This window comes from Delphinapterus leucas, chromosome 7 (assembly GCF_059928025.1).
Source record: "Delphinapterus leucas isolate spDelLeu-1000000601 "Yukka" chromosome 7, BTC_Dleu_Yukka2, whole genome shotgun sequence".
In the NCBI taxonomy this organism is placed as follows: domain Eukaryota; kingdom Metazoa; phylum Chordata; class Mammalia; order Artiodactyla; family Monodontidae; genus Delphinapterus; species Delphinapterus leucas.
In genome coordinates, this window is record NC_143135.1 from 95,208,670 (window position 1) to 95,223,514 (window position 14,845).

General features: G+C 56.7%; 1 protein-coding gene across 3 annotated transcripts in view; it reads left to right on the forward strand.

Annotated features, from left to right (window-relative positions):
- PHLDB1 (pleckstrin homology like domain family B member 1) overlaps positions 1-13,669 on the forward strand; it is a 45,717-nt gene extending 32,048 nt beyond the window's left edge. For 2 of the 3 annotated variants that reach the window (XM_089915659.1, XM_089915657.1), the window contains 9 exons: positions 37-177; positions 338-440; positions 1,674-1,968; positions 2,066-2,156; positions 3,544-3,690; positions 5,765-5,881; positions 6,155-6,257; positions 11,023-11,108; positions 12,072-13,666. In XM_089915659.1, coding sequence (XP_089771785.1) covers positions 37-177; positions 338-440; positions 1,674-1,968; positions 2,066-2,156; positions 3,544-3,690; positions 5,765-5,881; positions 6,155-6,257; positions 11,023-11,108; positions 12,072-12,212 — 1,224 coding nt within the window. In that variant the 3' untranslated portion in view covers positions 12,213-13,666. Of the gene's footprint in view, positions 1-36; positions 178-337; positions 441-969; positions 1,015-1,673; positions 1,969-2,065; positions 2,157-3,543; positions 3,691-5,764; positions 5,882-6,154; positions 6,258-11,022; positions 11,109-12,071 lie in introns of all 3 variants that reach the window. The other variant, XM_089915658.1, reaches the window with a different exon arrangement.
- The last annotated feature ends 1,176 nt before the right edge of the window (positions 13,670-14,845 follow it).

The following is a 14,845-nucleotide window of genomic DNA, read 5'->3' on the forward strand; positions in this document are numbered from 1 at the left end:
GAGCCGGGGATACCAGACCGTGTCTCTTCCCTCCAGGTTTACCGCTCCAAGATGGATGGTGAGGCCACTAGCCCCTTGCCCCGGACCCGCAGCGGCCCCCTCCCCTCTTCCTCTGGCTCTTCCTCCTCCTCCTCCCAGCTCAGCGTGGCTACCTTGGGCCGTAGCCCCTCCCCAAAGGTCTGAGGACAGTGGGAGGGCTGTGTGCGTGGCAGGGTGGTGATGGTGGGGGATGGAGACAGCCACACTGGAGAGAGGTCACAGCCTTCCATGAGGGCCTTGAGGGTAGGGGGAGGTGCCTTGTGAGCCTCGGGTCCCAATGCTCCGTTTCCCTCCGCAGAGCACTCTACTCGCCCAGAATGGCACAAGCAGCCTTCCTCGCAGCCTGGCAGCCACGCTGCAAGACATTGAGACCAAGCGCCAGCTGGCCCTCCAGCAGAAGGGTGAGTGGCTGCAGCGCCAGCCCACCTGCTTTCCTGGGGGCCCTGGACATCTGCCACGTGCTCCCCACCCTACCTCATCCATGCCCACGCCTTTCCCAGGATGTTTTTCCTTTAATTGGGATCTAGGCAAGAGCAAAAAGGATTTGGATTAGATACCTAAAGAAGAGATTCCTGGCTATTTATCAAAAGACTAAGGGCAGGGGACTAAGGGTCGGCAGGGTGGGGTGGGGGTGGGGGTGGGGGTGGGGGGTGGGGGGTGGGAGGTGGGGTGGTGGTGGCTGTGAGATCTTTCCTAGAGACCGCAGCAAATAAGGGAAATGCTTGTTGACCTGAGTAGAGATAGACGTTATCCTGTCTGGAGGCAAGGGGTTGGACTTGATGACCTCCACAAATGCTTCCCTAAGATATTGTCTCTAGGGACCCAGGAGTCCTGGCTGCTCATGTGCGTTTTGTTTGTTTTGAAAGTCCAAGTCCTTGCCTTTCTCCCCTCTCATCCCCTCTGTGTCTCTACCCGGGGCCCCCCTACCAGTCGAGTCGCTTCCTGCCGAGCCCCTCCCAACCGACGACCCAGCAGGTAGAGCGTTGGTCATTGAGGGCATTGCTTTGGCCAGGCAGCCCCTGCCCGGGCAACCGCATGATGTATTCTGCCCAGGCCCCCACTGCCCGCAGGCAGACTCCCAGGCTGAGTTGGGTTGGGGTGTTGGGCTGGCCTCACCCCGCCAGCTGAGCTCTCTCCTGCCTCAGCTGTGCTCCGCCTCGTCTCCCCTTCCTCCTTTCCTGCCACTGGCACTCCTGCTTCTGCATCGCCGCAGGGTCTGCATTGATGTGGGTGCTCATGGGGCTCCCAGCACCTCTTCCTTCACCCTTCCCCAGCAGCAGGGTGGGTGCATGTGCCCTGCCCACCTATTCAGGCCATGGTTGTGAGCTGGAGCCACCTGGCTGTCGTGCTGCCGGGGCCCCACCTGGGCAGGTTCGGTGCCGCGTGTGGGCTCAGGACACAGCGGGAGCGCTGAAGTCAGGCTGCATGGCTGTGGCCAGTTGTGCAGGTGACGAAGCGTTGCCAGGGCAGCCGGACCTGGAGCTGCGGGGGCTTCAGGGAAGCTGGTGGGGGGCAAGGGGGCTGCCCCGTGTTACCTTCTCCCCGCTCGCCTCCTCCCTCCGTCTGTGATGCGGCAGGCGTCCTCCCTGGGGAGGTGGGGTGCCCACCGTGACTCCCGCCTGTCGCTCCTGCAGGGCAGCAGGTGATTGAGGAGCAGCGGCGGCGGTTGGCTGAGCTGAAGCAGAAGGCGGCGGCCGAGGCGCAGTGCCAGTGGGACGCCCTGCACGGGGCCGCGCCCTTCCCGGCCGGGCCCTTGGGCTTCCCGCAGCTCCTGCATCACTCCATCCTGCACCACCTGCCGGCGTCCAGGGAGCGAGGGGAGGAGGGCGAGCACGCCTACGACACGCTGAGCCTGGAGAGCTCAGACAGCATGGAGACCAGCATCTCTACGGGGGGCAACTCGGCCTGCTCCCCCGACACCATGTCCAGGTACCCGCGCCCCGGCCGCCACCCGACGGCCCGCCGCCGTCCTGCCCACACCAGGGCCGCCGCCTCCACCGTGTGCCTCCTCCCCTTGCCTCCCCAGTGCCAGCGGCCTGGATGTGGGGAAGACGGAAGAAATGGAGAAGATGCTGAAAGAAGCCCATGCGGAGAAGAGCCGGCTCATGGAGTCGAGGGTGAGGCAGATCTGGGCCATGGGAGGCGGGAGGAGGTGCGGGGCCCCGGGGCTGCCCTCCGCCTGCCAAGGGCCTCCGCTCCTCCCCAGGCCCCTTCACCCACGTTGTCCTCGCAGCGGTCCCTTGAGGAAGAGTGTTTTCAAAGCCTGTGTTCCTCAAGTGGGGGACGCGGAGGCTTGGCAAGATGACCAGTTTCACAGCTCTTAGGAAAAGGGGACGCAGCACCCAGTGTCCAATGGTGAATTTCCCGTATGGGAGCTTCCAGTCTTTGTGTGTTCACCTCTTTGGACGTTTGGCCACCACAGAAATTTTGATTCCTGGCTACCTGAGTGCCAGGTCACTCCTCTTGGGGATGGCTAGGACCTGGGGTTGAAGGATGGGGACAGAGAGAAGGCAGATGTCCAAGCCAGAGCAGAGGTGTTGGCTGCGGGGGCCTCACGTTGCCTACTGATGGGCCTGGGACACAGCAGAGGGGCCAGGGGTTCATCGTGGGCACAGCCAGGCTGAGGAAACCGTGCCTGGGGAGGAGGTGAAATAGAGAATCTGCAGAAGCTCATCTGTCTCTATCATCCGGGCATTCTGCATGTCTGGAGTTAAGAGTGGAACCCGGGGAGCAGGAGATCAACCAGAAAAGAAGGCCTCTTAGTCTTATTTACTTCAGAGGAGGGCAGATTTACAAACATCTCTTGACAAATGGAATAAAAGGAGGTTCTGCTAAGTTTTGAGCTGGGAAGAAATGACAGATGGGAGTTAATATGAAGGTTGTTATCATTGATGAAGACATACAAAACATCACCCACATGCTGTGTATTTAATGATTTGTTTTAATGACTGAAAATCTTTTGATAATGGCTTTCATAAGTTCATTTTTTTCCCATAAAATCTGAAGTTCAACCATAAATGTTTCTCATTTGGAGTTTCAGAGGGCCTTCACTTATCGATTAGGTTGTTTAGACAATCCATGTCCTAGGAATTCAGATAAAATTATAAAAGCCCCATTTTTTTATTGAGTGCTTCCTTCCTGCCGGAGTTAGTGATGGGCATTTACTCACATGATCTCATTTAATTTTCGCTACAATCCCAGGAGTAGGCACTCTTGGCCTCATTTTACAGATGAGGCAACTGAGGCTTAGGGAGTTTGTCAGGGTCCAGAGCTCATAGTGGTGGTAGAGCCAGGATTTGAAGCCAGGTTGGTCTCAGTTTAAGGCATTTACCCTTGTCAGCCAGGTCCTTAGAGAGGGTGGGCTTGGGGGATGATGGCCCCTCATGCCAGGCTGCCCTCTGAGGTGGGTGCCTCCTGTGGCTCTGCCCCGGCCTGAGGAGGGGTGGCAGGGACTTGGGGGGGAAGAGGGCAGTGGTGGGCACTGAGCCCTGGCTTTGGGGGCAGGAGCGGGAGATGGAGCTGAGGCGGCAGGCCCTGGAGGAGGAGCGGAGGCGGCGGGAGCAGGTGGAACGGAGGCTGCAGGGCGAGAGCGCCCGGAGGCATCAGCTCGTGGAGAAGGAGGTCAAGATGCGGGAGAAGCAGTTCTCGCAGGTGAGTGGGTGGTGGGCTTAAGGGTAGGGCTGACGAGGGGTCGGGATATCCCAGGGTACTACCCCTGCTGGGCTGTAGAGCCTGTTTTCTCCAGAAAGGATTGCACAAGCAGAATTCTACCTGGGACTTGTTTGGCCCCAAGGAACAGGGACCCGCTGTGTGTCTGTGTGTGTGCGTGTGTGTGTGTGTGTGTGTGTGTTGATTGGGTTGTGGGGATGCGGCAGGCCACCTTTTAGAGAAGAGGGTCTGGACAGGCCTTCCAGTGATGGGAGCTGAGTCAGAATCAGGGTGGCTACCCTTGGCCTCTCGCAGGGGCCTCACCTCTGCCTCGTGAGTCTGCACTGCACCTCCTTCCCGGTCCCTGATGCCCTCCTGCTTCTGGTGCTTTGTGGCTGTCCTAGCCTCACTCCACCAGACCTTTTGGCTCTAGGCCCCGCCGCCAGCAACTGGCCTCACTCTGACTTTCGGTTTACATCTCCAAAAGCGAATGTACTAGTTTCTCCTTGGGACAAGAATCCATCCTTACACAAAAGCCAATCCTGGGCTTTTTCCTTATACAGGAGACTTGAGCAGAGCAGTTGAAGGGAGAGGGAGAAATTAGGTTGGGCAGGGAAATCGACTTGTGTGTCTGGTCCCAGACCCTGGACCCCTGGGAGAACATGTGAGATTCAGACAGGTTGTCCCTTCCTCTGGGGGTTTCCATAGGCCTCCCCAGCGTGGAGGTCCTACCCAGCAGTGACTGGCGATCATAGCTCCATGATTTCCTAATGTTGCTGCAACATGAATTCTAAGGGGTAGGTTGGCTCGGGAATTTAGAAATAATTAAGAAACTCTGTGTGTGAGTTTTATCTCTGTGCTTGGAATCTTTTGCTAAATGCCTAGTTCCCCTTTCCTGTCTCTGTCAGTGGTCTCTTTGGGACTCTCTTCTCTAGCCCCCTGCGCTGGGGCTCAGGAATGGCTGCAGGGGCCACCAGCTTTGAGGAGGTGGATGGCGTCAGCTCATCTTTGGGGCACCTCTGGGAAGTTGAGCATTTTGTTTCTTCTTTTTTTTTTTAATAAATTTATTTTTATTTATTTATTTTTGGCTGCATTGGGTCTTCGTTGCTGTGTGCGGGCTTTCTCTAGTTGTGGCGAGCGGGGGTTGCTCAGCAGTTGTGGCGCAGGGGCTTAGCTGCTCCGCAGCATGTGGGATCCTCCCGGGCCAGGGCTCGAACCCGTGTCCCCCGCATTGGCAGGCAGATCCCTAACCACTGCGCCACCAGGGAAGTCCCTGTTTCTTCTTTAAATAATTTGTAATGTTTCCTTTTCATGTCATTCTAACATTCTTCGTCGAAATAAAGAGGAGAAAAAAATTCCAGTTGACTGAGAATTCTAGTTAAGTATCAGAAATTTTGAGGTGGAACAGACCTTAGAGATTCTCTAGTTCAAAGCCCTTGTTTACATATAAGGAGACGGAGGCCCAGAGAGGGACTGTGACCCAAACAAGGCCCCACAGGAAGTTAGAGACCAGGCTTCTTTTTTATTTTGCGGTACGTGGGCCTCTCACTGTTGTGGCCTCTCCCGTTGCGGAGCACAGGCTCCGGACGCGCAGGCTCAGCGGCCATGGCTCACGGGCCCAGCCGCTCCGCGGCATGTGGGATCTTCCCAGGCCGGGGCACGAACCCGTGTCCCCTGCATAGGCAGGCGGACTCTCAACCACTGCGCCACCAGGGAAGCCCCCAAGACCAGGCTTCTTATTGGGCTTTTCTTCCAAGAGCATGTTCACATCTCGTCCTTTGCTTTGTTCCATTCAGCCCAGGAGGGAGAGGAGGGGCAGGAACAGGACAAGGACAGCTGTGTCTGGGAAACTGAGGCGTAGAGCCGTTCAGCAGTTTGACCAGACCTGGGTGGAGTCAGCACAGGCATGCCAGGTCCCTGCTTTGGCCAAAGCCCCATGAAACCAGAGTGACAGCCGGGAGGGTGGGGAGGGAGTGATGGCAGGCTTTTGGGGGTTCGGGACTGAAGCCAAGGGGCCCGGGCAAGGGAATGACAGGGGAAGAGAGGGGCCCCTACTGATCCTACCCTCTGCTCCCAGGCACGACCCCTGACCCGCTACCTGCCGATCCGGAAGGAGGACTTTGACCTGAAGACCCACATTGAGTCCTCAGGCCACGGTGTGGATACCTGCATGCATGTGGTGCTCAGCAGCAAGGTACAGGCACGCGTGGCCCCGGGGCACGGGGTGGGTGTCGTGGTGGGGACCCCATGTTCAGAGGCACCTCCTGGGTTCTCGGAATAGTGGCCTTAGTTCCTGCCCTAACACCAGCGGTCTCTGTCCCAGGACCAGGTGTGCTGGCCTGAAGAGATGTTGGGGACAGCCCCCCAACGAATACAGGCACAGGCGATGGCACTGACATTGCTGCTCAGGGAATAAAGGTTTAGGGGCTGCACATTTGGGTCTTTCCTCACCCCTGCATTCTACCAGGTCTGCCGTGGCTACTTGGTCAAGATGGGTGGCAAGATTAAATCATGGAAGAAGCGCTGGTTTGTCTTCGATCGACTCAAGCGCACCCTTTCCTATTATGTGGGTGAGTTCCCCCAAGACTGCCCCAGAGCCAGGACCCCTGGGCTCTGTCACCCAGGACAGCGGGTCTTCTGGAAGCTTCCAAGTGGGGTCCAGGGGCTTGGGCTGGGTCTTGTCCTCCCCTCTCTGAAAATGTACAGAGTATACCTGGTTCGCCTCCATTGATTTGTTCACGCATTCATTTTTTCAGCAGTATTACTGAGCATCTAATAAGTTACAGGCACTATTCTAGGCTCTGGTGATAAGCAAGGTGGCCACAGCTCTCTCTCCCTTGGAGCCTTTTGTCAGGGAGGCAGTTAGTGAGCAAAGAATGATGGGAGTGCTGTAGGGGACCCCAGATGCTGTGGGCGCATGGAGTCCTGTGGATTCCCCCTCGGGCAAGTTCCTGCAGAGGCACCAGCACAAGCAGCCGAGCAGTGCCCGGGACGCTCAGGGCAGCCCTGAGGACAGCCCCCTGGCCCATCCTGCTCCCTCCGCCCTCTGCACCCAGCCTCCAGCTTAGTTTCCCTCCCTGCAATTCCCTCTGGACAGCTCCCACGTGGAGCGTGGGATGCTGTATCATACCCTGGTCAGGATAGGCTAGGCTGCGCTGCGGAAGCGACCTGTCCTAAGATCCCAGTGGCTCGAAACCCGCGTTTCCCTACTTACTCCTGGTACGTGTCCATGTACGTCGTGGGTTGGCGGGGGCTCTGCTCTGCGTCAGCGTTCTCTTTGCTTCAGAGCATGCCTTTCTAGAACGTTGCTGGCTGCAGCGGCAGAGGGTAAAGAAAAGCCTGATTGGGTTGGCACTGGCGTTAAATGCCCCAGCTGGGGTCTGTCCCCAAGTCACTAGTGGGTCTGTTCAGCCAGTCACCCGGCCCCACCCAACCACAAAGCCGGGAGGAGCGGTCCTGCTGGGAGCCTGGAAGGAGAGGGCCGGAGGGTTTGGCGCTGGAGTCGCTCAGGCCTGGAGCACCCTGCTTCCCCCCTGACCTGGTCCCCAACCAAGTGCCACCCCTTCCAAGAAGCCCTCCCTGGCCACCTGGGCCCTGGGTACGGGGAGGCAGAGACACGTGTGCCCCCATGTTTCCACCTAGGCTGGGAAGGGACTTTGTCAGGATTGAGAGGAACAGGCCCGGGAGGACAACTCCATCTTAGGCACATTGAGGTTGAAGTGCCCCTGGGGCATCTAGGGTTATGAGAAAGGTCAGGGTTAGAGACAGAGTGGAAGTTGAAACTGTTGGAATGATAATAATAACGATAATACTAATGACAGCAGATCATACTTACTGAACACTTGTATGAGCCAGAGGCCGTGCTAAGCGCTCTACGTGCCTCATCTCATTTAATCTTCACGGTGATCTTGTGAGGGAAGCACTGTTTTTACACTCATTTTACAGATGAGGAAAATCAGGCACAGAGAGGTTAAGTAACTTGCCCAAGGTCTCTCAGCTGCTAAGAGGCAGAGCTAGGACTGATCTTGGGCAATTAGACTTTAGAGCAGAGAAGAGGGAGAAACAGAGCTGCACTCTGGGGCAGGCCCACCCTTGTGAGGAAGGAGGCACCAGCAAAGCGAAAGGGGCAGGAGGCAGGAAGCCACATGCCAGGTGCTATGCCGGTGCTTGGCGCATGTGACGTTCCTTAATGTCTGTGAAACAAAAGGAGACCCAATCAGACAGGGGAAGGGGAGGGCAGGGCGGAAATGGAGAAGGAAGCCAGCGAAGGGAGCAGACATGTGCAGGCAGGGGGTGTCACCAGCGATGATGGAGGCTGCAGAAAGGCCAAGAGTAATGTGGACCCAAAGGTCATTTGATTCAGGGGTTGGATCTTGACGAGAGAATGGTTTCCACCACGTACCGGGGTGGGAGCCAGATTGCACGCGATCCATCAAGGGTAGGTGGGAGGTAAGGAAGCAGAGGCAGGAATGTGGCACTATTTCCAGTAAAGGAAGAGATGGGAGAGAACAGAGGCTGGAGGGAAGGCCAGGCCCAGGGGCCAGGATGGGGCTGGGTCCCTGTTCTGAGGAGGAAGTGCCGGGTGGAGGCGGGCCTGTGGCTGGATCAGGGCCCTGGGTGTGCCTGGCCTGCTCCTCGAAGCTGACATCCTCCCTGCCCTTGTCTGGACCCTCCTCCCACCTACTCCATGAAACCCCTCCATTCTACAGGGTCCGGATCAGAAGCCACCTCTGGTGAAGGCTTTCCTGGTCCCGCCTCACTGGGAGCGGTTCCTGCCCTCCGCTGTTAACTCCTGTGTTATACAGGGTCCCTCTGCCGTGTGGTACCAGCCCTGGGGCGTAATGATGTCATGACAGATGCCGCGTGTATTGTGCCAGACACTGCTGAACAGTCGGAGTGTGTTCTCTCACTTAACCCTCGTGACTGCCAGTGACCTGTAGGCGTTCTCTTAGAGTCCTAACCATGCCCAGGTCACACAGCTGATAAGCGGCTGTTTGTCTGCTTTCCTTTCCCCCGAATTGTGGGCTCCTAAGAGAAGGGTCTCTGACTTCTTTGGATCCCAGTGCCTCGGGCTCATTTATTCAACATTGATTGAGCACCTGCCGTGTGCTAGGACATAACAGTCAGTGTTGGAGAGCTAGACCTACGAACAGATAAAAGGAGGGTTCAGATTCAGCACCGTGAGATTTGTACAGAGGACCATCCGTGCTGTAGGGGCACGGGAGAGCACAACCATGCACGCCAGTGGTGACAATTGCAATGGGTCTTGAAGATGACATAGGAGTTTGCCAAGGGAATGGGCTGGAGACCATTCCAGTGTCGGCAGAGCGTACTGTTAGGGGACCGTGAGAAGCTCAGTCTGGCCGGAGAGAACTTGCAGTTGGTGCAGGGGAGGGATGTGAGGCAAGGCCAGAGGGGTGCGTTGGCACCGGCCTGTCTGGGACCTCTGCCCAGCCAAGGAGGCAGCAACGTCCAGTGAGGCAGCAGGATTCGATTTGCTTCCGGAAGCTCCCCCCTCAGCATCAGGGCCAGTGAGTTGAGGGGCAGGGGGCGGGGCAGGGGCACATTAGGAGGCTGTAGCAATGATCTGGGATCGATACCTGGGCCTGAAACAACACTGGGGGTGGGGGAAGGTGCCAGCCATCGCAGTCTGAGTTTAGTGATCTTGTGGCCTTTCCTTTGTGACTTGGGCTCAGTGCCCAGGACGTCAGTTGAGGTGCCTGCTCGGTGTCTGCCCCAAGATGGGATGGCCCGGGCCCTGTGCTTTCTCCTGCCAGCGCCCTGTCCATGCCACCCGAGCAGTCATCTGCTCTGCGGGTTTGCCCACCTCCTTCCTGCCACCCCTGCCTCCAGATGCTATATGCTTCCTTCCATTTTTTACTGTTGGAGTTAAATAGATAAATGCATTCATATAGTTCAAAACTCAAGACACATAAAAAGGTTTAAATTGAGCATTACGCCCCCTCTCACTACAGGTAACCACCTTTAAATCTCTTGTGTATCCTTCTGGAGTATCTTTAGGGGAATATAAACAAATGCAAACATGTATTCTTACCCCTTTTCTTACACAAAAGGTAGCACCCAATACATTCCTTGTTTTCCTGCTAATGTATCTTAGAGATCTTTCTATCTCAAATATATCTATATCTAGATATTGATATCTGGGAATATTTTATAGATTTCTTTTTTTTTTAATTAATTATTTTTGGCTGCATTGGGTCTTCGTTGCTGCACGCGGCTCTAGTTGCATCGAGCGGGGGCTACTCTTTCTTGCGGTGCGCGGGCTTCTCTTGTTGCAGAGCACGGGCTGTAGGCGTGTGGGCTTCAGTAGTTGTGGCTCGCAGGCTCTAGAGCGCAGGCTCAGTAGTTGTGGCGCATGGGCTTAGTTGCTCCGCGGCATGTGGGACCAGAGACCAGGGCTCGAACCCGTGTCCCCTGCATTGGCAGGCGGATACTTTTTTTTTTCTTAAATTTTTTTACTTTTATTTATTTTTTGGCTGCGTTGGGTCTTTGTTGCTGTGAGTGGGCTTTCTCTTGTGGTGAGCAGGGACTACTCTTCGTTGCGGTGCGCGGGCTTCTTATTGTGGTGGCTTGTCTCGTTGCAAAGCACGGGCTCCAGCTGCGTGGGTTTCAGTAGTTGCAGCATATGGGCTCAGTAGTTGTGGCACATGGGCCCTAGAGTGCAGGCTCAGTAGTTGTGGCTCACGGGCTTAGTTGCTTCATGGCATGTGGGATCTTCCTGGACCACTGTGCCACCAGGGAAGTCCTTAGATTTATTTCTGAATCTGTATCTATATCAGATATTTCTCTGTCATTCTGTTAAACAGCTGGATGTATTCCATCATGTGGCACACTCTAATTTGCTTAGCCATCTCCACTTGATGGATACCTGGCTTGTTTCTAATCTTTCATGACTATAGGTACTGCTATGGTGAAGCTTGTAAATTTGTTATTTTGTACATGTGTAAGATAAATTCTCGTGAAGTGTAAAAATTGGCTTGAGGGGCAAACACCTTTCTAACTTTGGTCGACGCAGCCAAACCATTCCTAAGGGTTTACCAGTTCCCACCTGTCAGATTTATTACACCGCCTGTTTCTCCACAGACTTACCAAAAGTGTGCTGTGTATTTGGGGTGTATTTTTGCCGTTCCGATAGGTTAGAAGTGATGTCTCGGTGGAGTTCTAATTTGCATTCTCCATAATTCTGAGTGAGGCTGAACACTGACCATGTCTTCCGGGCTCCCTGCTGGGCTCTGTTTTGGAGTCCTGGGAATCACTCCATTTCCCACGTGAGGACGCTCCACGTCCACGAGCCTGGCCCTTATTCCTTTGCAGACAAGCATGAGACGAAGCTGAAAGGGGTCATCTATTTCCAGGCCATCGAGGAAGTGTACTATGACCACCTGCGCAGTGCAGCCAAGGTGAGGGGCAGAGGGACAGCCCTGGGGAAGGGGTGGGCCCAGCAGGGCTCTGTGAGCAAAGACCTCCAGCCTGCCCTCTTCAGAGGCTCGGAGCCATCTCTTGTTCTCTTTCTAAACTTTCTCTTCCTCTCTCCCTCTCCCTTCCCCAGAAGAGGTTTCTCAGCTTCACTATGGTGTCTGAGGTACCCCTCCCCATATACCTGTAACCAGAACTACTGCATATTAATGCCTCCTGTACCCTTCTCGCCCCTGACCCTTGACTCTCCCCTAAGTACCCCCCCTTCCCCCAGGCCTGAGGGGGGAGCCAGGTGGGTTGCAGAGAGCAGGAAGCCCCTGTGGGCGTGAGTACGCTTGCTTGCCTCCCAATCCTGAGATGACGGTAGGATGTGTCCCCCGTGGGGGTGGGCAGTGCAGAAGGGATGGCTACAAGGGGAGTAGGGGGCCCTCAGAGTCTAGATCTGGTCAAGAGGATTGGTAAACAGGAGACGTTTGAGGCTGGGACCATCTGCCTTCATGCAGGTCAGCCTCCCTCCCGCCAAGCCTCAGATGCCCACTCTATCCCTGATCTTCTGCCCTTCTGGGGTCCTGGGGCCCAGCATCCCACTTGTAGCTTTTTCCGTCTGTTCCTCTTTTGCTAAGAAGAGACTCTGGTCCTCACTGGAACAGCCCTTTGAGACTGAGTCTTTCCCTTTTGTGCCTGCGGGTACCAAGGAGCAGGGCCCCCGCCTGGCAGCATCTGTCCCTGCCAGGGTCCAAGGACTGCCCAGCTGAGAGGAGGGGACTGTCTCAGCTTGGGGCCCACCTGGTGGTGGGGATTGGGCTCTGGGCCTATTAAGGACTCAGCCTCGAGCTCCAGGGCGTCCTGGAGCCAGAGAGAGGAAGGGCAGACGGCGAGGCAGATGCAAGATGCTCCTGGCCTTTGGGGGTGGGCCCTGGCTTAGACCTTCCTCTCTCCCTCGGCAGAGCCCAAACCCGGCCCTCACCTTCTGTGTGAAGACCCACGACCGGCTGTACTACATGGTGGCCCCATCCGCAGAGGCCATGCGCATCTGGATGGATGTCATCGTCACCGGGGCGGAGGGCTACACCCAGTTCATGAACTGACCGAATGGGCCTCGTGGACCCTCAGGCCGGCCCAGGACCCAGGCCCAACTGCCTGCTGCTCCACTCGCCCCTGGAGACAGTCACGCCCTGGGCCTCAGGCCTCACACAAGTGCTCCCAGAGGCCCTGGAGGGCGGAGCACGACTGGGGTTTTGTACAAGAAGTGACTTTGTAATGTTCTGTAAGGAGCTCGTCCTGTGAGTTTCTGAGCTCCAGCCCCCTAAAGAACCAGCCAGGAGATAAAAGTTGGGGAGGGGGCTTTGCTGCCTCCTGGGAGCCCAGAACTTGCAATAACCCTTCAGGGTCCTGCCCCAGGCCCAGCCAGGCTGAGGAGCTGTCACAGAGGGGCCCCTCCGCTCTGACCTGGCACCTGTGCTCCCCAGCCTATGTTCTCTTTTGTAAAGGACTAATTATGGTACCAGAAGCTGCCAAAGATCCCCTCTTGCCTCAGCCCCCTTTGCAGGGGCCTTGGGGGCTGAGCAGAGCCACATTCAGAGTGGGGTAACAGCTCAGGCGGTGTACTTCTCAAACCCCGCTCTACCCCATTGTTGTCCTGCGTTTATATTTTTTATTACTTTGCTGAAGGGCCAGAGACCGGAAGTGTCATCCTTGAGGTCCCAGCTCTATCACCTTTTTACAGACCCATCACCATGGTCACCACAGTGATGGCTTCATCGCCATGGTTACATACTAATTGCCGTGGCTCCGTGGCTCAGCCCACTGCTTCAGCGGTGGGCCTGTCTGCGGGTATGTGCCATCATCTCTCCAGCCCAGGCCCTTGGGCATCTCCTGCTGGGGGGAAGGGACTGAACACCTTCTCCCTGCCCCCTGCCTGCGTCTCCAGGCCCTGATACACAGCCTGCTGGCTCCCCTGTCCAGCCCTCCCCCTTCCACTCGTGCCTTGCCTAGAGCCAGAAGGGGTGAAGCTGGGAACTATAGACCAGAGGAGGAGCCATTGGATGGGAGAAGAAGCTAGAAAGCTGTCTTTGGGGTTCTGTTATAGGGCTGAGTTTCTGACAGAGGGTTGTTCAGATTCTCCCTGATGGAAGTCCTGAGCAGGAGAGGAAGCAGCAGAGGGGGGTGCCCTGAGGTCTGGTTGCCCTCCCTGCAGCCTCAGAAGGGGGATGAAATGGAGAGCAGAGGACCAGGCCTCCAGCTGTCTGTGCTCAGCCCTTTCCGCCTTAACACTAAGCCCACCTTCCTGTCCCCTTTCCCAGCCCTGGGCCATGGTTGCTGGGTCCAGGCTGGATGTTTTTCAGTATTTGTAAGCATCTCAGCAGAACAATAAAGCATTTGGACTATGTCTTTGGGAGGCCTGGTGGTGGGGGACATGGGGTTGGGATACGTGGGTTAGGAAAGCTAGGTCTCCCCACAATGCAGCATTTCCACCTTATTAGATGTTCCAGGGACCCAGGGCCCAACCGTGACCTCCAGGTCCCTACCCTGCCTCCACTCCACTATGACCAAGGACCGGCCTGGGGGTGGGGGGTGGGCTCTCCAGGGATAAAGGATCAAGAGGCAGGAGAACGCAGGGACTCATGTGGAGGTTTAATTGGCAGGAGCTGGAGCCAGATGAGGGAGTGAAGGCCCGTCCCTGAGGCAGGAGGCTAAGCAGAAGGGCAGCTGCAAGGCAGTGGGGCTCCAGGAAAGCTGTGTAGGTCCCCGAGCTCAGCCGGTCACCATAGCGGTCCAGGAGCATCAGGACCACACCACTGGTCCAGCCAAACCCCTCCTGGAGAGAGGTAAGGTCAGTGGGGCAAGATCTCTGGGGAAGGCCCCCAAGTCCTTTTATGGGGTATATGGGTCCCCACCTAGAGGCTCTGGCCCTGCATAGCCCCAGGGGTACCAGGGAGCACCAGTCAGGCCCTTCCCTGGGACCCACCTCCATGGAAAAAACAGGTCCGGAGAGGGGAGGTCATGGTCAGTTGCAGGGATGGCAGAGCCCCGAAGTTCCCTGGAGGCTGTGGCCCACTCACCTGAACTTCATACTCCCCTCCACCACCTGGTTGTCCACCGTTGCTGACATCATACTGGGGACAAGAGGACGGGCTCTAAGGTCAGGCCCTACCCCAGCCCCGCAACGCCAGACCTCTAGGGAAGCCAGAAATGGGATCCCCTTGGGGAGAAGCTGCTCTGGCCCGCAGCTCTGACCCCTGCGGTGCCCAAGAATGGCCACCAGGTGCCGCCACTGTCCCCAGCTGTGGGGGCTTGGGCTTTGCACAGCCTGACGATTCCTCCATCTCACCGTGGGGAGGAGGACCTCGAGGGACCGGGCTCAGGGGCAGCTCACCTTCTCATACATGGCTGACTTTTTGGAGTAGATGTCACAGTTGGTTCGGATGCAATTCTGGGCCAGCTGGAAAGCTACTTCCTGGGCTCTGGCTGAAGGAGACTTGGCCAGACCTGGACCCCACCCCAGGTAGGACCCTGAATCTCCAGAGCCCCCATCCCAGGGGGAGCAGAGGCCTGAGCCTTATTCTCGTCAAGGAGGGAAAGAGGCCCCGGGTGCTAAGACCTCCCTCCTGGAGCCGGGGGCCAACCTGCTCCCATCCAGGCCTGAGTGTGGAGAGAGGAGGGCCGATTCCCCTGACAGGTGGAGGTAGGTGTAAGTGTTTGCTGAGTGAGAGGCGGAGAG